We start from the raw sequence: 24,942 nt of genomic DNA on the forward strand, positions 1-24,942 counted from the left end.
TTCCTACACGGAAGTTCTATAGCAAACCCCACTCTCCCCAATGGTTTACTTCTATTTGTGCAGCTGCCATTGCTCAGAGGCAACATGCATACCATAGATTTATCCGCCATGAGTTCTGTACAAACAGACAAAAATTTATAGAAGCTAGAAGTAATTGTAAGAAAGAAATAGCGACAGTTAAGAGTGAATATACTGAAACCACCAGGAAACGCATTGAAATGCAAAAATTAGGAACTCACGATTTCTGGAAAATCTATAATAGTATAGTAAATAATGGGCAATCAACAATACCCCCACTATTCAACAATCATGAGGTTGTTTGCACAGCAACTGAGAAAGCTAACATGCTTGCTCATCAGTTTACCTCAAACTCTATTTTGAACCCAGCAAACCATTCCCTCCCTGATTTTCCTCGGTGGACAGAAACCACACAAGATGATCTGAAAATCACCCCTTCTCAAGTACATAATATCATAAAAAACCTAGACACCTCAAAAGCATGTGGACCTGATCTCATTCTGGCTGCGCTATTAAAAAAAATGCTTCATTGAGCTTGTTCCAGTTCTGTCTAAACTCTTTAACAAATGCCTTAATAAATCTTGCTTTCCTGACTGCTGTCAAAGAACTGACCCATTAAATTCTCACCCAATTAGCCTCCTCTCTCTTTTCGCCAAAATATTTGAGTCCATAATTAATCAAGCTCTAGTCCACCACTTTACAGCTGCTAAACTTCTGTCTGACACTCAATATGGATTTAGACAAGCCCATTCTACTTCAGATATTCTAACTGTAATCTCTGAACATATATACCAAGCACTAAATAAGGCAGAGGAAGGGAGGGCAGTAGCCCTTTATATATCTAAGGATTTTGACAGGGGATGGCACAATAATCTTCGCATAAAAATAAAATCCTATGGTATTACTGGACAAATACTTAACATAATTAAATCCTTCTTAAATGAGAGGAGAATCTAGATTGTCCTCGATGGGCATAAGTCCAAAAAATATGATATAAATGCAGGTGTACCTCAGGGATCGATCCTTGGTCCTTTATTATTTCTGATATTCATAAATGATTTACCTGATAAAATTGTCTCTGAGATGGGTATATTTGCCAACGATACCATGCTCTATAGCAGGCATGTGGGGAAAACTAATGAGCACATATCTAAGATAATGGCAGAAACCGTAGAAGACTTTCAATCTGTAGTGGAATGGAGTCAAAAATGGATGGTAACGTTCAACGTTGCCAAGACAAAGCTTGTTTCCTTAAATAATTACATAAAACCTTATTAACCACTATGGCTAAAGATACATTACCTGTAAGTACTTCCTTCAAACTCGTCGGCTTGCCGTTCACAGGGAACATGAGTTGCCAAGGCTGCTGCAAAGAAGGGGGGCTCTCTCTACCGTACTAGAAAGTTACTTACGCCTGAAAGTATCCTGTACCATTGCCACCATTTGCCCATGTATGAAGTACTGCTGACACATTTGGGCTGGTGCATCTACTACTAGTCTCTCATTCCCGGACAGGGTTCAAAAGAGAGTCGCCAACCTAATAGGTCCTGAACTTTCATGTAAGCTTCAGCCCCTGTTCCATCGATGAAATGTTGCATCTCTCTGCTTGTTTACAAGTATTTTAATGGTGGACGCTCTGACGAACTACAAACCCTTGTACCTCCTCAACGAAGTCCCACCCCTACACAGTAGATATCCCTAGATGTAAGAAAGCCTTCTACTCTAATAGTTTCTTCCCCAGAACTGCTAGACTTTAGAATTCTCTTCCGGGCTCCTGCTTCCCCAATTGTACTGACATGCAGAAGCTCAAGTATTAATGTGAACAGACACCTTGCTACTAAACTCCCTACATAGTACCCCTGCAACTTAGGTCCCTTATAGTAGCCCAGTATATCAAAGTGGCAATGTGCCTTGTTTAGGGTAAAAATGTAATAAAACAAAAAGAAAAAACTGCTAAAACCAAACAGGAAAACCATGTAAAAAAAATAAATTGATTGGACTTAAGGAGTTGGAGTCGGATAAAAAAAACTCTGACTCCTAGTACTTTTAATACTTCGCAACCCTGTTAGAAACTGAGCACCCTCTACAAATATTTAAGTATTGATTTTGCATTTTGTTTTTTATATAATTATAATCTGTTGAGAAAAATTGTAAAAAAAGATGATAAAAATAAAAAAATATTGGGAGGAGGGTACCACTTGTACATGTGAACCAAATAAATCATTTCACGTTTTCTGGTTGTTCAGAGCAAAATACTAATGCAATGGATAAAAGTGCACGCAAGTTACAAAGCTTATTTTCTTGTCTCTTCAACCATATGAATATTTTTAAAATTTTACCAGAAATAATGACTGGTTGGGAATACTTTAATTATATATTATGATAACTGAACAGCTCTCATTAAGTTAATTATGTTCTGATAACAAAATAGTTCCAGCTAAATATGTAAGAACATTTTTTTCATATTCTTATTTTCATTTCATTTTTTTTTTTTTTTTTTTTTTTTTTGTTCTGGAATAAAACTGTCTGTTTACAACTGTGCTATTGCTGATAGTATTGCTGCTTCTGCTACAGATAGTTTTTAGATAGATTTGTAAAATAGAAATTTTGTGGCTATCATGATTTTAAATTGATAGCTATCACAAGAGAAAACAACATACAATTATACTTTTAATGGATAAAAACAGTAAAAAGATTGATTTATTTAACAGAGGGTGTCCAAAGAAAATTTTGAAAGAAATTTTCAATACTCGTCATGTTGAAATATTTCTTTTAACACACCAAAAGAACAAGTGGGCAAAAGTATTTCAGACACTCAAAACTATTAAAAGTGAAGTATTCTGATTAGTTTCCAAATTTCATGACAAAATTCTTAATACAAACGCAGTACGAGCAAATCAGGTCTCATTACAAAACCTTACTGAAAATACCATTTTATGTTAACTTTTTTATCACTTTATTTGCTTAAAACTCTTTAAATATATAATAAACTAGCATTTCAGCCTGGCTTTGCCCGGGTGTTTGGATGTGTATGTTGAGCAAAAACAAAAAAAAGTGGTAGTAGGAAGGCAGGCTCGAACTCGTACCGCAAAGGAGGAAAAGAATGGGGTAAAACCTAACGTTTATGCTGTTACGACCACCGGTTGGAAGTGGCATTTTTTAAAATAAAGACTAAAAAATCTAAAGGAGAGGATAACTTTCAAAAATATCGGCAAAAAAGTGACCCCCCCCCCTGTAGAGAAGTGCCTAATTGAAGGTGAAGATATTAATGTTTTTAGCCAATTTTTCGATATTTGATATGAAAGGTCGAACTTTAAAACGATACTGATCTTGATAAAATCTGTCGCCTCTATTGAAAGTTTAAGGCAGACATGCAAACAGACATACATACATTTATATATTGGTAACTAAAGATTTTCAACCCAAACTGATGAAAAAGCTTGCCCTATCTCTGAATATACTTTATGTGAAATTTCAAATATTTAGACCAGAAATTGTCTGAGTAATTTGGAAGAGACCGAAGAGGTCAATTTTTTTTTAACTTTGACCCCGATTATGACCCCTTAAAATTTATTGTTTTGGGCTCAAATCAAGTTATTAAGTTAGATCCATGTCCAAGGAACCTATATCTAAAATTTCAAGTGCGTAGACCCAAAATTGTCGGAGGAGTTTGGTAGAGTTCTCAAAAGTCAAATCGTTGAACTTTGACCCCTTAATTGCCAAATTTCTGGCCAAAAACCGATCACATCAATTTTCCCAAATCTCAGTACTCTGTACATCAAATTTCGAGTCTGTAAACTAAAAATTGACAGTCATTGCGTAGGGAAATGTACACAGACACACGGATACACACACAGACACGTTCACTTTTATAGATATATAGATAGAAAAACAAAAATATATACGTATACATAAATATATATGGAAACAATTTTGTGTTTACTGCACACTTTTTACGCAAATATTATGCAAGTATAAATCATGTAGAATATCTGCATGAATATAATTACACGTAATAGTTGACTAAGGATGAGCATTCCATGAGAAAACCAAAAAATCTAATAGGGAATTAATTAAAATGAATGTTTAAAAGAATATGCAAATTAGCTAGATCTTTTGCTAGTGAATGCAATTCTACGACCCATGTATAACAACATTGTATTTTCTTTTTAAATAAATAGAAAGGAGGGTTTTTAATATGAATATCAATACACAAAAAAGAGAAACGAATTTATAGGAGTATAGATATATATAATTTATTAATTCATTTGGAAGTATATTCATTCACAAACAAAAAAGAGAGACGAATTTATAGGAGTATAGATATATATAATTTATTAATTCATTTGGAAGTATATTCATTCACAAACAAAAAAGAGAAACGAATTTATAGGAGTATAGATATATATAATTTATTAATTCATTTGGAAGTATATTCATTCACAAACAAAAAAGAGAAACGAATTTATAGGAGTATAGATATATATAATTTATTAATTCATTTGGAAGTATATTCATTCACAAACAAAAAAGAGAAACGAATTTATAGGAGTATAGATATATATAATTTATTAATTCATTTGGAAGTATATTCATTCACAAACAAAACGGTGTTATTTTGGGGACTTATAGTTCTATGACGATTTCAGAACTCCCTTTAAATCTGCAATTATCCAAAGCACTTTATCATCTGTGTATTTGCTAGTAGTAGCATTACAAGCGTATGCTGTATTTTCGTGGACATCAGCAATATTACATAACTAATGTGCTTCAACAAGTCGTATCTTTTTTATTTGTGGGTCAATTTTTAAAAGAATCATTGATGAAAAGAGAATAAAATAAGCTTTCCAATGATGTTAATTTATTTTTCTTTTATGCATTCAATGTTTTTATGCTCCAAGTTAAAAATGAAAAAATGGTAAAAAAATGATGACAGCAAAAAAACTTTTTTCTGCTTTCATTTTGAAAGCAGAAAATCAGTTTCATTTTTTATTCTGAGTTTGTCAAATTATTTTCAAGTTTTTCAAATTTGATTTCCAAACAATACTATTTTGTTGTTTTTATGTATTAAAAACGTTAAAAAACAACAAGCTGTACTAAGTACATGCATATCTATTATCATTGTATTTATAAATTCTTGTACTTAAAGTAGAATTGTGTTTTTAGTGGTAAAAAAAAAAAAAAAAAAATACATAACAAATAAAAGGTACTTGTGCACTTACGCTACCATGCTGAAATAATGCTATTATTTAGAAACCCATTCTTAACATGGGGAAGGATGGGTGTTTTGTTAACTATTCTGTACAATTAAATAAAATATATTGTGAAACTTGAACTTATTTTTAACTCATTGTCAAGAACATTTCTTCTAATCAGTAAAACAAACCCGTTTTTTTTAACTGAGGATATCTAAATAATAATAATAATAATTAGGCGGTTCGATAAAGAATTTCATTGTGATGCATTTTATAAATTTTTACCTTGTTTCCACCTTAACATTTTTTTTTTTTTTAAATGACCACCTTTTAAGGTTTTCGGGTATGCTGAAAATGAATATCGCATTTAAATTTTTTGCAAATAAGTAGCCTTCTGGATATTAAGCAATGTCATTTCTTATGTTATTGCTGGTGGCCATCTTGGTACGTGCGTTTGTGCATAGTTTTTCAAGGTTACGTTTGTGCGCTCGTGCATACCAAGATAGCCACCAGTGATAACATAGGAAATGACATTGCTTAATATCCGGAAAACTATTTATTTGCAGAAAATTTAAATGCGATATTCGTTTTCAGCATACCCTAAAACCTCTAAAAGTAATCATTTTAAATGTTAAGGTGGAAACAAGGTAAAAAATTACCGCTTTATTTCTTTGTTTACATAATTGAATTTTCAGTAAAACAACAGAAGAGAAATGACAAAAATTACCATCAGTTGGTGATTATATAGTTGTTGCTTATCAGGATCCCTAGTATCCTGGTACTGCGAAAGCTACATCAAGGATTCGTTTAGAGTACAATTTATGGTTGCATCTCAGAAAATAGGGGTATATTTTGGGCCAAATAGAGAGGATTTACAAAATTGAAAATTGGACTAAGTTCTGGTTGACTATGGGAATTTCCATCTTTTACAGAAATCCAAAATCTATATGAAAAATCTACTCAATTTTTTTATATCTCAATTTTTTTTTCTTTTGAGTACTGGCCATGAATGCTCTTTAGGCATTCAATGGCTACACCCCAGATTAATCTCTCCTTTGTTGAGGAAGAAGGAAAATGCTTTCTCTCAATAAAGCTATATTTAAATACCAATATAATAGTTTTGTTCATGAATAGACACCCACTGTATAATACCATGTGCCAGTTTTTAAAAAAATGAAATTTGTACATCTTAATTCATTGCTTATGGTAAAAAGATACATCAGATTTGGCTGCATAATCAGAAAGAACACACAATTTTACATAAGAGTGCCAAGTTTCATGAGAATAGCTTGAAAAATAAATAAATGGTGGCGAAATTACCGAATTTCTTGAAATGTTGAGGTCTGTAATTTAGCACACTTTTTCTAAAGAAAAATGTCCACGGAAAAGCCTAAATTTTGGCAGTTAAAATTATTATAACTTTTGAACTATTGATGGTATTTGCATAATTCAAAAGCATCTTTTACATAGCTCTTTTTATGCAAATTGATAAAATAATAACTATCTAAAAAGAAAAAAATCAACTTGTAAATCTACTAGTAGTATAGATATGTAATCACTTGCTTTTGTTTTCTGATTAAAATGCCCTGCACATAAATGTTATTGTCTTTTCCTCCTTTGTTGCAAAACTCAATCATGTTCTGCAAAACTAAGAAACAAAAACAAAAATAATTTAAAGGAACAAGGCATCATAGATGTCCAAAGAGTAACAATAAAAAAAAAATCAACCAAATGATTTCAACGAACACCTACATCCTAAACTTCAACACCCCCAAACCTCCTACTGAAATAAAAATCGGTTATTTAATAGAAAAAGTAGAACTCTTTGCAATGTCACAACTGCCATAAATTAGGTCATCACAAAGACAGATGCACCAGTATGTAAAAAATGTGGCAAAATGGGAGAACACATTAACTGCTGAATGCCATTAAAATGCACAAATTAAACAAAAACATGTAGCTGACTCAAAAGAATGTGAAGTTTGGAAGAAGGAAAAACAAATAACTACAATGAACACATCAAAAATCTATCATACTCAGAAGCAAGAAGGTTAATTGAGAGCACATCGGACTCATCAACATATGCAAATATTGCCAAAATGACAACACAAAACAATCTGATTGAATTGATGGAAGAATTAAGATTACTAGTAGAAAAACTAGATTATCTAAATGGAACCTAAAGGAAAATCCCCAATCTCAGAATGATAAAACTGAAAATACTATAAACCAAACAAAACAGCAAATGCCAAACTTACCCAATACTACTACCAAATGCAAAACAAACTCTCCTAAGAAAAATTAACATAACAAACAGAAAACAGAAATGGTGCTGGTTAAGGATGAAAACAAATCTCTTAAACTCAGTGATACAAAAATACCAGTAGTTGAAGAACATAAATTCTTAGGCATTATCTTTGACAAGCAACTAGCCTACAAACCTTGCATAAAATATCTGAGAGTCAAATGCAATAAATCAATTCAACTACTGAGTGATTGCAAATACTAACTGAGGAGCAGACCGACAAGTTCTAATAAAACTCTACAGAACATCAATATGATCAAAACTAGACTATGGCTGTTTCGTCTATGAAACAGCCAGGAAATGCTATTCAAAAACATTAGAAACCATCCATAACCAAGGACTCAGACTGACACTAGGAGCTTATAGCACTTCTCCAGTAAACAGTTTACATGTGGAAGTCTATGAATGTCCACTGCACCTAAGACGGGAAAAATTTGCACTACACTCAAACTTTTCTCAAATCCTACAAACTCAACTTACAGTAGTGTCTTCCATCCTGAATGTAGTACTTACCAACAAAACAAACGCCCACGTGTTTGTGCCTTGTGTAGGCATGCGCGACAACAAAACTTGGGTTTTTATAAGCGGAAGTCTCGAGGTTGTCAGGAATCTCCGGGCGCATGCGCAAGAGAGAGTGGTATAAAAGGCAAGTCGAGTGAGAAGGTTGTTGTTGTTGTCATTGGATGTTACAGTGACGCATGCGTTAGCAGTTGATTAAGAAGTTGTTTTTTTTTTTGTGTCAAGTCGCGCACCTCGATGAAAGTGAAGGTCATAAGCTATTTCGGCTATTTCGTTTTGTCTCTTTTCCTGGACAACTATGGCTGGGGCAAAGTTGGATTTAAAATTGATACCTGAATTTGACGGATCCACTTCTGTTGTCGACTGGGTCGAAAGGGTTGAGCTGACCTGCAACCTCTGTGAAGTAAAGGGGGTGCATACCATGATTCCCCTGAGATTGGCTGGAGGCGCCCTAAGTGTATATCAGCAACTTAGTGCCGTGGAGAAGACTGATGTTACCTGTATAAAAAATGCTTTAAGGCATTTGCCATGGATCCCTGCACGGCCTACGAAACATTTGCCTCTAGGAAGCTCATGCCAGGAGAAACCGTGGACATCTTCTTCGCGGAGCTGAAGAAACTTGCAGTTTTATTTGGCAATAGAGTGTCAGAGCAGACACTGGCGTATGCGTTTGTGGCCGGCCTTCCCACCCATGTTAAGCAACTGTTGAGGGCTTCCACCAGCGTATCTGTAACGCCCATGGAACATTTGTCAGAACACGCTCGAGCCATTATCAGAGATGAGGAGGACCTGAGGGAACCGGTTGTAATGATGGCGCAGGCAGCCAAGACTAATGCTGAAAAGAGTCCCAGTTTGAGACCCACGACCAATGGGAGATGTTTCTGCTGCAGCCAGCGAGGCCATTTCGCAAGAAGTTGTACTAACAAGGGGCGGGGGCGCCCGTGCTGTTTCCAATGTGGTAGTTATGGACATTTATCCCAAAATTGTGCGGAAAATGCATCAGGGGGCAGGACGTTAGCGCCGCCCTGTTCCCCGGACAAGATTTAACTGAGGCACAACCGACAATAAATGTGTACGTGAACCAAGTGCCTTGTTCAGCTCTTCTCGACTCCGGGTGCTCACACACCATCATGAGTGCCAAGTTGTGTCGAAACTGGACAAAGCAGAACATCAAAGTAACCACAATACGTGGCAATATGCAAGCTTGCTGTGGAGCCGGAACTGTCAAAGTCCACACAAACTCTGGTGTGGCCGCAGACATTAATGTGCTGGTGCTGCGAGGGGATTTGCTGGGATTCGATGTACTGTTGGGATATGATGCTATTAAGGCACTGGGGGGAGTTGTTATCGGAAGAGATGGGACTGTGCAGTTTTTGGAAACCCCAGTGTGTGCTGCAGTTCACATTGATCGGCCTGATTTTAAGGTAAGGTGATTAAGGTGATTTTAAGGGAACTGTCAAAGTCCACACAAACTCTGGTGTGGCCGCAGACATTAATGTGCTGGTGCTGCGAGGGGATTTGCTGGGATTCGATGTACTGTTGGGATATGATGCTATTAAGGCACTGGGGGGAGTTGTTATCGGAAGAGATGGGACTGTGCAGTTTTTGGAAACCCCAGTGTGTGCTGCAGTTCACATTGATCGGCCTGATTTTAAGGTGGACTACGACCATCACCAAAAAGCATGGACTGCATCGTGGAAGTGGACAGAAGGAAGGGCGCCAACCGAACTCAAGAATAGCATTACAGAGTACTCGATACCCGACAAGGCCCGTAATGAATACGAGAAGGAACTTGAGGCATGGATCCAGGATGGATGGCTGATCCCCTACCCCAACAAGCTGGGTCCACCCAAGGGTCTGATTCCCTTAATGGCAGTAGTCCAGCATAACAAATCAAAAGTTCGTGCTGGACTATCGTGAACTCAATAGATACATTGAGACGTACACTGCCGATGCTGACGTGTGCGCCAGCAAGCTGAGAGAATGGTGCCAGAAGGGCTCCAATGTGTCTATAGTAGACTTGCGGAAGGCTTATTTGCAGGTGCGAGTGGATGAGACATTGCGGCCGTTCCAGACAGTGTGGTTCCGGGGTCAGAGATACTGCCTTACTCGACTTGGCTTTTGGCAGAATGTGGCACCGCAAATCATGAAGACCATTGTAAATGCAGTGTTGTCCCAGGAAAAGACCACTGAGGACGCAACATCGGCCTATATTGACAATGTGTACATCAATGAAGATAGACAACCTGCATCGCACGTCAGAGAAAAGTTAGCTCAATTCGGGTTGGAGTGCAAGGATCCCGAATGTCTGAGGGATGGAGCACGGGTATTAGGATTGGACGTCTGCGGCAAAGATGGTACCTTACGATGGAGGCGTGGCAGTGAGATTCCAAACATCCCTGATGTTATTACGCGGCGGACTATTTTTTCCTTATGTTGGAAACTTATTGGTCACTTACCAGTGTGTGGCTGGTTCTGAGCAGCTGTGGGCGCCATCAAACGCAGGGCAAGTTTAGTAACTACAGGTTAGGATGATGTATCTGATGATGCTCTTCTAACTCTGATAACGACAGAAACCCTAGAGAGAGTTGACAAGGAGGACCCTGCCCATGGAGAATGGTGTGTCGATGGGGACACTGTGAATGTGTGGGTTGACGCTAGTTCTTTGGCATTGGGAGTGTTATTGGAGCAACGTGGAAACGTAATTGAAGACGCATGCTGGCTGCGACCTGTGAATGATCAACACATCAATCTGGCGGAACTGGATGCTGTTGTGAAGGGTTTAAATCTGGCAATGGCAGTCAAAGAAGTTACACTTGTACACGGATTCTCTCTGCGTCTACCACTGGGTGTCCGACACTCTTTCGGGACGAACAAGAGTCCGCACTAAGGCAGCCAGTGAGATGTTAATCCGGCGGAGGCTAAACACCCTGAAGAGTCTGGTATCAGAGTATGACCTGTCGGTGAGTGTAACGCTCGTGGCATCACACTGTAATCGTGCAGACCAACTAACCCGTGTGCCTCACAAATGGTATGAAGCTGTGAAGACAGGCATGGAGTTCGCTGCTCGATCTTGCACAGTTGGCGCGATTAGCTCATGCCAAATACAAAGAATTCATGTGCAGAGTGGACTTCCAGGTATCAAAAGAACTCTGTATTTTGCGAGGCGTGTGAACCCGGCAATGACAAGGGCGGATGTCAGGCAGATCATCAAGCATTGTGAGGCATGCCAGTCCTGCACCTGAGCAATGGCAGAAGGGGCGATTGAAGGTTGAGCATGTGTGGCAAGGAGTAGCGATGGATATTACTCATTACAGTGGTAAGCCTTATCGACTGTGGACCTACTCGTTTTGCGGTGTGGCGGCAAATAACCAGGCAGGACTCAGCGAATGTTGTCCGCCAACTGTCATCTATCTTTTCTGAGCGAGGTGCGCCGGAAGAGATATTGACGGACAACGATGCTGCTTTTTGTAGTCACCAAGTTCAACAGTTGTTGAATGAGTGGGGTGTCCGACTACAACTGCGATGTGCTCATGTGCCATCAGGGAATGGCATTGCTGAGAGGAGCCATCGCAGCATCAAGAGAATTGCTGCAGAAAGCAATGCACCATTACGGAGGCTACGTATTGGTACAACATCACACCAAAGGATAGGAAGACACTAACAACAGCACCGGCCAATGCCATACACACATACCGTGTTAGGATAAAGGGCATTGACACTGTCCAGCCAATCGACGAGGAGAGTCATGACAAATACAAGGTGGGGGATCCAGTTTGGGTAAGACCCCCTGGAAACCAGTGCACCACCAAGTTCAAGCGAGGACGAATATCTGGAGTGGTCAGCCAGCAGTCGGTCCTTGTTGATGGAACCACCCGCCATGTGCGCGATCTTCGCCCAGCTAGTGAAGTACATCCCACAACTACAGAGAGCGATGAATCATCAGATGATGAGCTGCTGATAAGTGAGGTCACCGAGCAAGAGAGTGGTAGTTGTAGTTCGTCTGATCAGGCAGGATCAGAACCAGAACCAGAACCTGAATCCGAGATTGTAAATACCACCCTTCGCAGAAGCCAGCGAACTAAGAGGCCACCCCCGGAGTGCACTCTATGTGATCATCAAATCAGGGGGGAGTGTAGTACTTACCAACAAAACAAACGCCCACGTGTTCTGTGATCATCAGATGGGGGGGGGGGTAGTACTTACCAACAAAACAAATGCCCACGTGTTTGTGCCTTGTGTAGGCATGCGCGACAACAAAACTTGGGTTTTTATAAGCGGAAGTCTCGAGGTTGTCAGGAATCTCTGGGCGCATGTACAAGAGGAGGGATTGAGAGAGTGGTAGAAAAGGCAGGTCGAGTGAGAAGATTGTTGTTGTCATTGGACATTACAGTGACGCGTGCGTTAGCAGTTGATTAAGAAGTTGATTTTTTGTGTCAAGTCACGTTTCTTCCACGTATTTGGCACATAAGCACACCGCAGTCGCAGCTGCACTCCCCACTCCTTCAGGAACTGCCTGACCTGCCGGCTGCAGAAGGCTGGGTCATTGTCCATCAGCACCTCTTCGGGCGCACCTCTTTCCAAGAATACAGATGCCAGCTGGTGAATAATGTGGGAGTCATCCTGGCGCCTGAGTGGTCTCCAGACCGCAAAGCGCGTAGGTGCACAATCGATAAGAGTGAGGAAGTGATTGCCACCATAATGTGTGATATCCATGCCCACTCTCTACCACATGCCGCTCATCTTTGGGGTATGGAAGCAGCCAGCCATTGTTGATGCAAGTCTGCAGTTCTTCTTCATACTGTCCCCTGAACCTCATTGGAGGGAGGTACTCTGATAGTCGGTTCCGTAAGGATCTTGGTGGTTAATCACCAGACCACATCCAAGATGTCGTCCACACGTTGGTTTCCCAATCATACTCCGCATGAAAGTCAAGCTCGTCTACGGCAATCGTGATGCAAACACGTTTCTCATGTTGGGCAAACTCTATCTTGCCGGTGCAGTCCACAGTGATTCCACCCAGCTATGTAATAAAATCCATACCTAGAAGTAGGTTGTAACAAGCTTCCCGTCCACCACCAGGGCTTGCACGGTTACTGCAGGCCTGTCGCCGATGCTTGTGCTGATGATGCTTCCTCCGCAAGAGGCCAGCGACCCTCAACCCACGGGACCGGAATTCTCTCCTTGTACCAACTGTCACAACATGCCTTACGCACAAGGGTCTGGGTGCACCCAATGTCTACAAGGGTGAGGCATTCACGTCCATTAATGCGCACGCTCACTGTGGGCAGCACCTTGTTCAGTAACGATCTGGTGAGAAGATTGGCACTGTTTCCCGGACAGGCACAGGCCAGGTGTTCCCAGCATTTACACTTTTAGCACTGAAGCCCGCTAAGCCAGTGAGTGCAATGAGAGACAATCTCGGGCCAAATGGTTGAGCCCACCATACTTGTAGCAGCTTGTAACTGTGTCCAGGTTCTGAGATCCACCCTGTGATGGCTGCATGGTCTTCAGTCTCTGGGCTCTTTTTTTAGTATCGCCCACTCTAATAGTTCCGAGATATCCATCTACTTGGGATGAGACAGAGCAGATCTTCCACACCAGTGGGCAATCCTGCAATAAATGCGCACACCAGGCCTTTGTCTGACATTCCTCCGAACAGGACCACAAGCTTCTTCAGTTTTGCCAGATAAACATCAACCATCCTCCCCAAAATGTAACTTGCGTGCCATTTGTATACAGCATATTCGCCCCCAGCGAGGCGCATTGGGACCACGCATTCTAGACGCTTCACACTGCTGAGCTAGCATATCAATTCTACCTTTTTCACCCATTCCTGTACTGACTGCTCGGTGCTGCTACCATCAAACAGTGGAATCAGCTTAGGATCAAATAACTTGTAGAACTGGAACCTCCTTCACTCGTCCCAATGCACTGAGTAACTGTCTGTCTTGTAATGTCACCTGTTTACTGTCTGTACAGCAAAAACTGCCCCATTCCTCCAAGCGACGTGAATCTTATAAGATCACAAGACCGTTTTTGTTAAATATCGCAGGCGCCATCTTGGTTTATCTTTTTCCTGTCCAACGCGCATGACAGGCAGACACGTGGTCACTTCACAGGTAGGCCGTTTGTATGTCTATTTCTATTTTCCCCATACCCATCCTCAAAGAATGCGCAGAAGTTAAAGTCTCCAACAAGAAAATGACAAAAAAAGAAGTAATAACAATAGTGAGACTCCAAGTAGAACATACCACTGCCACTCATTCACATCTACTAAAAGGTGAAGAAGCACCAAGCTGTAACCCATGTCAAGAACCCTACACAGTGAAACATATCCTAACCAACTAATATAGATTTCAATCAAACACAAATAAAATACTATCAAGAAAACAATTTGAAAGACATCTTTTTGATCCCGAAAACCTCTTGGAATTTCTAAAAGAAACAAAGTTGAACAACAAAATATAGTTGAAAAAAAAAAAAAAAACATCCAAAAAATCACTATATAACTAGGCACTAGTTATATAGTAATCAAAAAGCATTATTTCTACTGAAGTTTCAATACGAACAAAATCTGGAAAAATAACAAACAATAAATAAACAAATGAAAACCAATTCTTCAGCATTAAATATTTCGAAAGGATTGATATGCTGATAAAATAAACAAGCTAAACTAAACTTGCTTTTGCAAATGATTACATATCTATACTCCCACTTTGCACTGAACTGTTTAACCTTTTTGTTGTTAAGTGTGTTTTAGAATTAGGCTAGTGTGCCTTAAATGGTACTTTTGCAAATATTGGACATGATAATTTCATAATTTGATGTTCTCAATACTGATTAAAAGCATCCCTAGATCCATATATAATCTATATATATATAAAAGCAAAAATGTGTGTATGTATGTTCACTTTTTGTGTATGTCCAAGAAAGGCTTTTTTCAGAGAAGCGGTCGGTCGGCTCGCAACTTCTTAAAACTTTTTATATCACATAGAAATCATAATATCTCTGAGTTAACAATGGTGCTCGCCTGTCTATTTAACTTGCTCGACTTCAGGAAGATAAATATTCAACATTTGTTGCTCGCCGCATGTGGATTACTCTTTTTCCTATAATAAAAGCGACACTAATTCTGGCGGTATTTTCCGTCTATCGGCGGAAATGTCCGAAAGCAATCAGATTTTATCAATGTGGAAATATTTTCCTTATATCAAACAATTGCTATTCAAATTGGACAAGGGGAGCTGTTCCTCCCCCCCTCCCCCACCAACATCTTGGGGAAACAAAAATAAAAAAAAAAAGCTTTCCGCAGTAAGTGAAATACTATCCCGCAGTCAAAGTTGACATTAAGTCATTAAAACGTGCACCTGCCAAATCTAAGTAATTAAATAAATTCAAACGTGTTTCCGTTAGTATCTCGCGGTGGGTCAATGGTTAGTCACACACTTTTTTTTTTTTTTCACACTTTAATTTCCAACTTCGCCTCATAGGGTTCGGGTTCGATCCTCATACTCACCAACCAAAACTTTTTTTTTTAATTTTACCTACCCCCCCCCCCCCCCCCCCGGAGTTTTGATTTACCCAAAACCACACACACCTCCAAACACCCGGGCTACGCCGGGTAACCTCCGCTAGTACATATATATAATATATATATATACAATACAAACACTTGTCAAGATACAGTATTGTGGACAATATACTATTGTTTAAAACAATGTGTGTGTGAGCGAGAGAGAGCAGGGGTTTTTGAAAATCTAGCAACAGAAAAGTGTACGTTTAAAAATCGAAGCCATGGATTTTTTTCTTAAATTTTTTTTTTATTAAAATGTTTAAAACAGATATTTTAATAAAAAATTTAAAACAGGGAAGGCATTTTAAAAAATTTACTTACCATATAATCTTTCTTCTATCTATAAGAGTCATTCCAAAAGTAAAGCCTCCTATTTTTTAACTCAAAAAGTTGAAGAACTATGAAGACGGAACTAGTACTATTAAAACGAGCAACCTTTTGTGCTCCAGAATTTATTTTTCTACATAGTCACCAGTATTCTCAATGCAGTTTTGTCAGGAATTAAATGATGCATCTCTACTTCTAACATGAGAGGAGTTACTTTCTTAGTGTTACACCATCAATATCTGCAACAAAGAGATGAAACTTTCAGATCATGAATGTATAAGTTTAGTCATTATAACAATGCAATTTGTAATCCCCTCTGATCCATTTGGGCAGAATAAAAAATAGGAGGAAGTATTTTTGGAATGCCCTTTCTATGCCTATCTAGTTTCATTTTTTCTATTTGAAATAATGATGAAATCTTCTATTTACTAGAAAATGATATAAAATCTAGAAATGTTAAAAAACATACCTTATTTTCTTAAAATCTATTTTCATTAATCACAAGATAAAATATGTGAAAGTCCTATTTAATACTGTAACATTTTTAATCAATAAAAGCTTAAATTTAGATTTAATTGGTTGAGAAAAAACAATTTTTAATATTGACTAGTAAAATACTTGTATTTAACATTTTAGGCTGCTTCTGTTCTTGCAAAACAACTTGTGGCTCTTCGAAAACAGAAAAACAAAAATTTCATGGTAGGATCTCGAGTCGGAGCGATTGGAAGTCAACAAAAAGTATGTATTCTTCCTTTTTTTCAAGCAGGGAGACAAGGGTTTTTAATTGGGACTTTTACTTATGTTAGAATTATTTTGCTGGTACTTTTGTCTGGCATTAATGAGAGGATTTTTGATTGGGACATACTGAACTTTGTTGGTGTGCAAGTTGTGATTGTTCTATTGCTAACCTAGAGTATGTAAATGCTGTTGCTATCCTCGGCGAAACATACTCTGATTTTCAGCATTGAACAACTGGCAAGCACATGGATTATTACTGCTTTTAAAACAAAGGTTTTGTCAGACAACTACCTACTTTTCAACAGTCTCTATCATTCTCAATGACACCATTGTCAAGGAAGTCGAATAATTCAAGTATCTTAGTTCAAACTTTATAGGACAGAGTAAGAATGAGATTGTAATCTGTATCAATTGCACACATGTAGCTTTCTGTTGCCTCCAGAATGGATTGACATGTACTGCCTTTGACATATAATATTCATCTCTTTGCCCACACTAAAAACACGCTTTTTATGACCACACTATTTATGACCACACTATTTATGCAAGATGCAATACCACCGGCATCACCAAGACTCTTTTTAAAAAGAAACTTTGATGTGGTCATATTCTTAGACGCGATAAGGAGGAATTCGTCCTCAAGTTGATAACACTAATCACACCTACTGGTTGGAGAAAACAGAAGTAACCAACTGAAGATCTGGATTAGAACAGTGAATATATGAAGCTAGTTGCCTCTTCATCTTTAGTGTTTATCACTGGAACTGAGAATGGCTGAAGTATACAAAAAATTCAATTGTCAATAAGCTAGGGTGGATTGCTTTTACAAAGGATTCAGTGAACTTATTTGGAGTTGACTCAACTCGCTCTAAAATATCCCACTCCAATATTCCCGCTGAAATGTTCCAGAATACAAAACCAGGATCATCCCACATACATACTCCTCAGAAGTACCTTGTTATACTATAATTTATGCTTGGGACTATATTTCATCTGTTAACTTGCTATGCATTAATGGCCTTTCTCGTTTTTCTCTTTTATTTCTCATCATCCTTGAATGATTTGCAACATAATGGCTATTTTTGTCATTATTACTGTCTGCTTCTTACACTCTATTGGGGGAGTATCCTTTGTCCCCCAAAGTTGGATCATTGTAACTAGCCTAAGCTCACAGTGATGGCACCATCCGCTTCTTCACTATGTGGAGGAGTATCATTTATCCTCCAAAGTTGGTAACTGCCTTTCCTAGCTTTGGTTATTTTTTTGTGTATTATTCTTATAAATAGATATTAGATTTTATATAACCTTTTGTGTTGGCACTGTTTTTTCACAGCTGGTTTATCACTTGTTCTTTGAAACTTGTAACTTGTAACAGTTGATGGGGGCAGGTATTGGATGCACTTGCTTTGAAATGCTCCCATAACCATTGTTCCAGATGTTCCCTATTATTTCCAATAAGGGTAAACGGGATTCTTGTAGGTTTGTTCAGAACTGTTTCTTTTTAGGGACATTCACATGGTGCTATCCCATTATTTGAGGTTGACATGTCAGCTTTCGATATCTAGTACGGGAAGTCATGAGGGATTAATTCTAAGTCTTTCAGTGTTGACGAATAAGTAAAATCCCAGTCAATTCCACGTATCCTATGGGTAGTTGGTATTAGCATGTCGCTAGTGCATCCCAGTACTTCCAGTATTTCAGGACCACTCGAACATGTTTGAGCATCAGTATCCATGACACCCTGGATATGGTGTATTCAACAGCAAGTCCCATTATCTAAAGCACACCCAAATTTGGCATGGAGCTCTGATATCAAAGATACTTTGACTTTTATGGAGGGTTTAGGGTGGGGGCATCTTCTTTTGAATCTTCCTCTGCTCCCTGCAAGATGTGGTATCGCTGCTTATTTCTGTGTTCGTTCACCAAATGATTGTCTTCTTGCTAAGTTTTTTGACTGGTGTCATGTTGAATAACTCGTTGACTCCATTGTCAACCTCTTTGGTTTTCGACACACTTTTTGTGTTCAGTAATTCCGCAATTAAGGCATCTGAGTTTTCTCGCCGGACGCTTCTTCCATCCTTCTAGCCCATTGGGGTGTGATGTTCTCCCACACCCTCACAAAGTTTATTTTTAGGAGTTCTGGGTTCCTCCCTCTCCTGAGATGGTTCTTTCTTGGACCTTATCGAACCAAACATAAAACACTTATTTAGGCGGCTTTGCAAATGAAGAGTCGACGTATCCGTTGTCTCTAGACTAACCCGTCTGTGGCATTTCTGTTCCACTGTTGTCAACATATGGACTTCGGCCAACAACTTGTACCATATTTGCAAGTCAAGGGATGAGTTGGCCAGCCATCATGTCCTGAATAGTTTATAGTAAGCAGCTGCAAAACCTCGCTTGGGACCGAAGTTTTTCTAAAAATGCAGCACCTCCCCTTCTTGCTGTCTCGTATTGTAGAATCTATATCTATGCACTTCTTGATGTAGACCTTTCACCACAATGAGTCGTATATGCCATAGGAGCTGTTCTTCTGTGGCTACTAGTTCAAACAAAAGTCTGTTTACCTCGTTTGAGCAAGCCATTCTTAATTTGTTGCATATTTTCATGGGGTCAATTAAACTGCACATTTGTTTGTACCAGGTCCATGTGTCAATGAATAACGCTCAGTCCCTGTCAGTGTAACTATCGTTGATCACAGGTCTGTCTGTTTTTTTAGTGTGAGGTCTGTTTGACACATTTTCATTGCCGACACAAAACTCGTTATTTTTTGTCTGTAAATTTATCAACTGCTGAATTGCAAGTAATGTTCATCATTGCATTGTCCTAATGCCATTACTATTCCAATTTCAGTAACGAAATAATCTGGTAAAAAGAAATCCTGTAGAAATGGATCCTGTTCATAGCGCCATGTAAAGTGGACTTAAAAGTCTACTGAGTTTGAGACTAGCGCTGAATTTATAATGGGTCTTCCACCTTTTCTCGATCTATCTTATCAAGCATTTCCATTCTCTGTAGAGATGTTGGAAAGCGTTTTACTCTTATAGTTTCTTCTCACAAACTACTAGGCTTTGTAATTCCCTGCTTCCCTGACTGTACTAATATGCAGAAATTTAAATGTAATGTGAACAGACTCTTGTTACTCAACTCCCTAAATAGTGTCCTTGTAGTTATGGTTCCTATAAATAGACCATTACATCTAAGTCACAATATGTTTTATTTGGGGTGAATAAGAGTAAAATAAAACATTAAAAAAAATTAACATTATTTCAAGTAATTATGATACAACCTTAAACTTAAAGATTCATAATATTGTGAATCACAAATGAAGGTTACTTTGAACTCTCAGTTAACAGTATATTTTCTCTTTTTTGTTTCAGATGATGCATTCAAATATGAAAATGGCTGATGCTATGGGAACAACAACAAAAGTAACATTTTCTATCTTCCTGATGAGTCTTTTCTTTTTTTCTTAATTAAATTAAAAATTTTGATTTAGATTATTCTTGAAGTTCATTGATTTTAAGATTTCAGTTTTGTAAAACCATTTTTATTCCATTAAAACATTACTCGATTGTTTTTTGTTTTTTTTATATATATTTCTTGCATCTTAGTAGGTATTCCAAACTAGTCTAGTTTAGGATGCGAAAACTGGTAAATAAAGTTAAATTTCCCTTAACTTCAACTTGCGATATATCGTTTATTTTTTGGGTTATTTGGATAAGTTTTGATTTAAATAAAATTTAATCTTTTTGTTTATAGATATACTAGCGGGGGTACCTGGCGTTGTCCGGGTGTTTAGAGGTGTGTTTGTGGTGGTGGTGGTGGTGGTGGTGGTGGTGGTGGTGGGTAAATCAAAACAAAAGAATAAGCGAAATAATAACCCTGTTTAAATATTATATAAAAAAAAAACAATGTTAAAATTTCTTGAAAAAATCGTTGCCTTTTTTTTTTTTTTTTTTTTTTTTTACATAGGCATCACCACATTATCAAGGCCAAGAGGCCACTCAAGGATAAGGGTTAAAGGGTGTACAGTAGAAATTGGACAATATAGTAATCATTAGTAATGAAAATTTGGTAAATTTGATAACTTATATGGAACGGCTCATCAAGAACTTATTTACGTCAGACTTGAAGACAACCATATTGTAGTCAGCCGGAAAGCAGGAAAACGGAAGACAATTCCACAGGCGAGCAGTTCTAAGAAAGAAGCTTTGTTCATGGAATCTACGTTTAGGTTTAGGCACAGATAAAGAGTGGGGGGAATTATTGATAGTGTTTACAGCTAGACAAGTGTTTCTTGTAAAAGTTTGGCGAGGGGGGACCATAGATTGAAGCTCAGTCGAACACTTTCCATGAAAATAACGATACATCAGAGACAAACTCGCAACATCTCTTCTGTGAGATAGAGGTTGCAAGGAAGAGAAAAGGACATCTCTTACGAGGCTACGAAGTCTATTTTGAACTCTATCAAGGCAGGACAAGTCCTTTCTAGCAGCTCCTGCCCAGATGTGGCAACAGTATTCCATCCTTGGACGTACCTGGCTCTTATATAGATAGAGAATAGCATCAGCAGTGAGATATCTACCAGATCGATAGAAAGATCCCACCATTTTTCCAGCAGCCTTGGCAACAGATTTGATGTACGTGTTCCATTTAAGATCAGGAGTAATGGTCAAGCCAAGAAGCTTGTCAAAACTTGAGGCCTCCTGAAGACGAGAGCCATTCATTTCAATTGATGCCAGATGTGGATCAGAATGTTGATGATGTAAAGAGAGAAGCTTGGTTTTAGATGCATTAAAAGTAACCAGCCACTCCTTACCCCATTGTACTACGTGCTCAAGATCAGAGGAGAGAGAATTGGAGAGAACTTGGTTGTTTACTGTCTTAGATGTGCTACCATAAATGGTAGTGTCGTCAGCATAAATGTCTACAAATGATGTAAGGATATGATTTGGAAGATCATTAATGTAGATCAGGAAAAGAGTTGGGCCCAGGATGGACCCCTGAGGGACACCGGCATTAATACTGTGAGCTTCTGATTTTTGCCTGGGTGTTTGTGTGTGTGTGGGGGGGGGGGTTAAAAATGTTTTGGTAGGTAGGAAGGATCGAACCTTGAGGTGAAGGTGGAAAATAAAGTGTGAAAAAACCCTGTCACGTTAACCGCTTGGCCAGCAAGAAAGAGTAACTGAAACATGTTTGAATTTATTTAAGTATTAAAAACAGAATTGACACGTGCCCGTAGCTGAGTTAACTTTTACTGCGGGGCAGTTTTTTTGGGTTTGTTTATCCAACTTTGGCTGGTTTTGTTTCCCCCAACACATTGGGGAAAACCAGCTCCCCCTTTATTAGGGGAGTGTGTCCAAATGAAAGCAATTGTCTGATATGACAGTGAAAACCGACATTGACCAAACGTCCATCACTTTCTGGACGCGGGGGACTGCTGATACCAATTCAGTTTCGCTTTTTTATACTGAAAAGCGAAACAAAGATGCAGTGATCGAAAAAAAAAATCTCAAATAGCATGTAAAAGTTGGGCAAATTAAAGATAGACGCGACTCCCATTCTTAAGTTTATGATTTAGACAGTATATAAAAAGTTTTAAGAAGTGAGCCGACCGAGTGCCCCCTTGAAAAAAGCCTTTTGCAGACTACACAAAAAGTGCACACACACACTAACACATGCATATTTTTGCTTTTATATATATAGATAATTCTTTTTCTTGTGTTTTTAATAGTTTTTTTTTTTTCCAGCTTACTTCAAGTTATGTCACTAATTTTGGTGAACGTGGCTTTATTTTTTACACAAAAAAAATGTTGCTGTTTTTCAAATTTAGTGCGCGTGATATTGTGAGTCTCTAGGTATAAAAAAATAGTACCATTTTAAAGAAAAAAGGTCACTTATCAATATGGTGAGCTTAAAAAAGGGTTTAAGTTGTTTTTCACAAAAAAAAAATCCAACTTGAAAACTTCAGTGAAAGAAATTCAATTGAAAATATTTCGAAAATGGCATCCTTTTGTAGAGAAATATTTCCTCTTTGATAATCTGTTGGTGTCATATTACTACGCTCATAAATCAAGGAGTGCCACTAATAAAAGTGAATGTACCTACACATCAAGATTTACAACTTAATGCCAAGTGACCATATCAATCAAAATAAAGATAGAGATGACGTCCATTTGCGATCTAGGAAGTATAAGGAAAGTTCTCCAAAATAGTACCCCGCCCCTCCTCGAGAATCACTGCGGAAAAAAAAAGCCTTTTTTGGCCGTTTTACCTTTTATATAATGTGACATAATCTTTAAATTGGATTATGTATTTTATGAAAATTTAAAAATTTAGTTTTAGGCCGTCAAAAAATATATAGTTTTTTGGGTTTTTTTATTTTTGACACCAAGGCAAAATGAACATGAAAAGAGAGAGAGAAAGAGAGTATAGAAGAAAGAAAAAGAGGTGAGAAAGACGTTCAGCAGACAAGCTAGCGAGTTGGCAGGTGACCCGGTCAGTGACACGCTTTCTGACTCCTGCTAGTTACCAAGCGAACCAAGAAAAAAGAGGAGGGTAAGAAGAGTATTAAGAAGAGAGAGGGTGCACATGGAAAATTTCCACCCAACAATGACACAATCAGCCAATCCACTGATAAAAATTTCCACTCCACCATGACAGAGAAGGGGGGAAGGAACCAGCATCATCGAAATATAGAATGTCAACTCTACAAACACGAGGGACACAGCCCTCCAAAAATAACTAAAACATTGGATGAATAATACGTAGGAATACCACATGTTACGAACTGTCATCCGAAGTGAATAAAATGGTGGTTAAACTTCACATAGAAAAGAAACAAAAAAAAGAGAAAATAAAAATAAAAACTGTAAGTTATCTCTCTGAATACCTCTCTTGTACATTAAGTTAATGAGTTCATTTTGTCATTATTTTGTTTGGACTGATATATTTTGTTGTATCGATATATTTCTCAGTAGCATTTTCAGATAGTAGGTTAAGATACCCCTTCCACACCCTCGTAATTGTTTTTTTTTTTTTTTCATTTTATTTAATTTCATCCCTTGTCTACCATAGTTTATTTTTTGTAATAAAATTTATCTTTGAAAGTTATTGTGTGTTGTGTCTTTGTTAGTTTCATACGTTGTTCATTCGTCTATTGTACATTTTCCGGGTTTCGAAAGAGTCTCCCCATTCTGTTTCAGCAAGATGTATCGAATCCAGAGGGCACATTTGTTTCATTATTGTTCATTTGTATTTGATAAATGTCTTTTTATTATTTTTTTGTTCGCATTCATAATAATATGGTTCCCATATCATATTAAATTCTATACTAGGTCTACTTAGTAATTGCTTATTCCCCAGCATATGTGCTGCTTCTTTCTTACTTTCTACTATTCTCTATAATTTTTACTTCGTCCCATAATGGCAGATGGTTTCCCTTTTCCTTCCTTTACTAAGGACCTCTATCCAGTCATGGCTAACGAAACAAGAGCGTGCTACCCCCATGAAGTAAATAGTTCCGCTCAAAATTCTGTCCAAATTCCAAAGTTCAGCAGAAATATTCCTGAGTTCGACAAGATACACCTGAAGAAGGTCGGAAGTTACATCGACCAAAATGTAAAAATCAAACTCAAGATGAGACCAGTAGTCCAATGAATCCAAATAATACAAATAGCAAATCCTCACTGCAAAAGTTCAGAAACGTCATGATAAAGTTTAATAGCTTAGTTTCAATTTTATTTGTGATTAAAATTTCTGAATTTAATACAAATTATAAATAATTGGAATCTGTACTAAATAAAATTTGATTTTGTACACATTCATAAGATTAATCAAAAATCAAAATATATTATTCATTTTATATTTCTATAGCATAATAAAAATTAAAGATTCCACAGATTTAAAAATTTCTAATTTTAAACACAAGGCTGGAATTTTAAAGGACAATTATAAAAACGAAAGTGTATAATATAGTTAAAATGAAGATGTGTGTGTTTTTAAATTCTAATTATGGATTGAAGTTCCGATTAAAAAGTATTTTTATTTTAAGTTTTATTTATCATCATTTGAAAGCTGAAATAAAACCCTAAAAGAAAATGAGCTGATATTTAATTTGTAGCTCCTTTTTTTCTTTGTTTTCTTTTATTTTCTCTTTTTTCAAAGAATATTAATTTTTAAATCATTTTTATTTTTTTAAATCTTATTTCATTTCTTCATTTTCTCTTTCTGTAATTTTGTGCAAATAGTTGTATTGATCTATT

General features: G+C 37.6%; 1 protein-coding gene across 3 annotated transcripts in view; it reads left to right on the forward strand.

The window, feature by feature from the left end:
* LOC145276866 (charged multivesicular body protein 2b-like) overlaps positions 1-24,942 on the forward strand; it is a 94,050-nt gene that overhangs the window by 67,435 nt on the left and 1,673 nt on the right. For 2 of the 3 annotated variants that reach the window (XM_080128266.1, XM_080128267.1), the window contains 2 exons: positions 16,577-16,678; positions 20,056-20,106. In XM_080128266.1, coding sequence (XP_079984392.1) covers positions 16,577-16,678; positions 20,056-20,106 — 153 coding nt within the window. The remainder of the gene's footprint in view (positions 1-16,576; positions 16,679-20,055; positions 20,107-24,942) is intronic. The other variant, XM_080128268.1, reaches the window with a different exon arrangement.

This window comes from Euprymna scolopes, chromosome 5 (assembly GCF_053919585.1).
Source record: "Euprymna scolopes isolate OS-2025 chromosome 5, ASM5391958v1, whole genome shotgun sequence".
NCBI lineage: Eukaryota > Metazoa > Mollusca > Cephalopoda > Sepiida > Sepiolidae > Euprymna > Euprymna scolopes.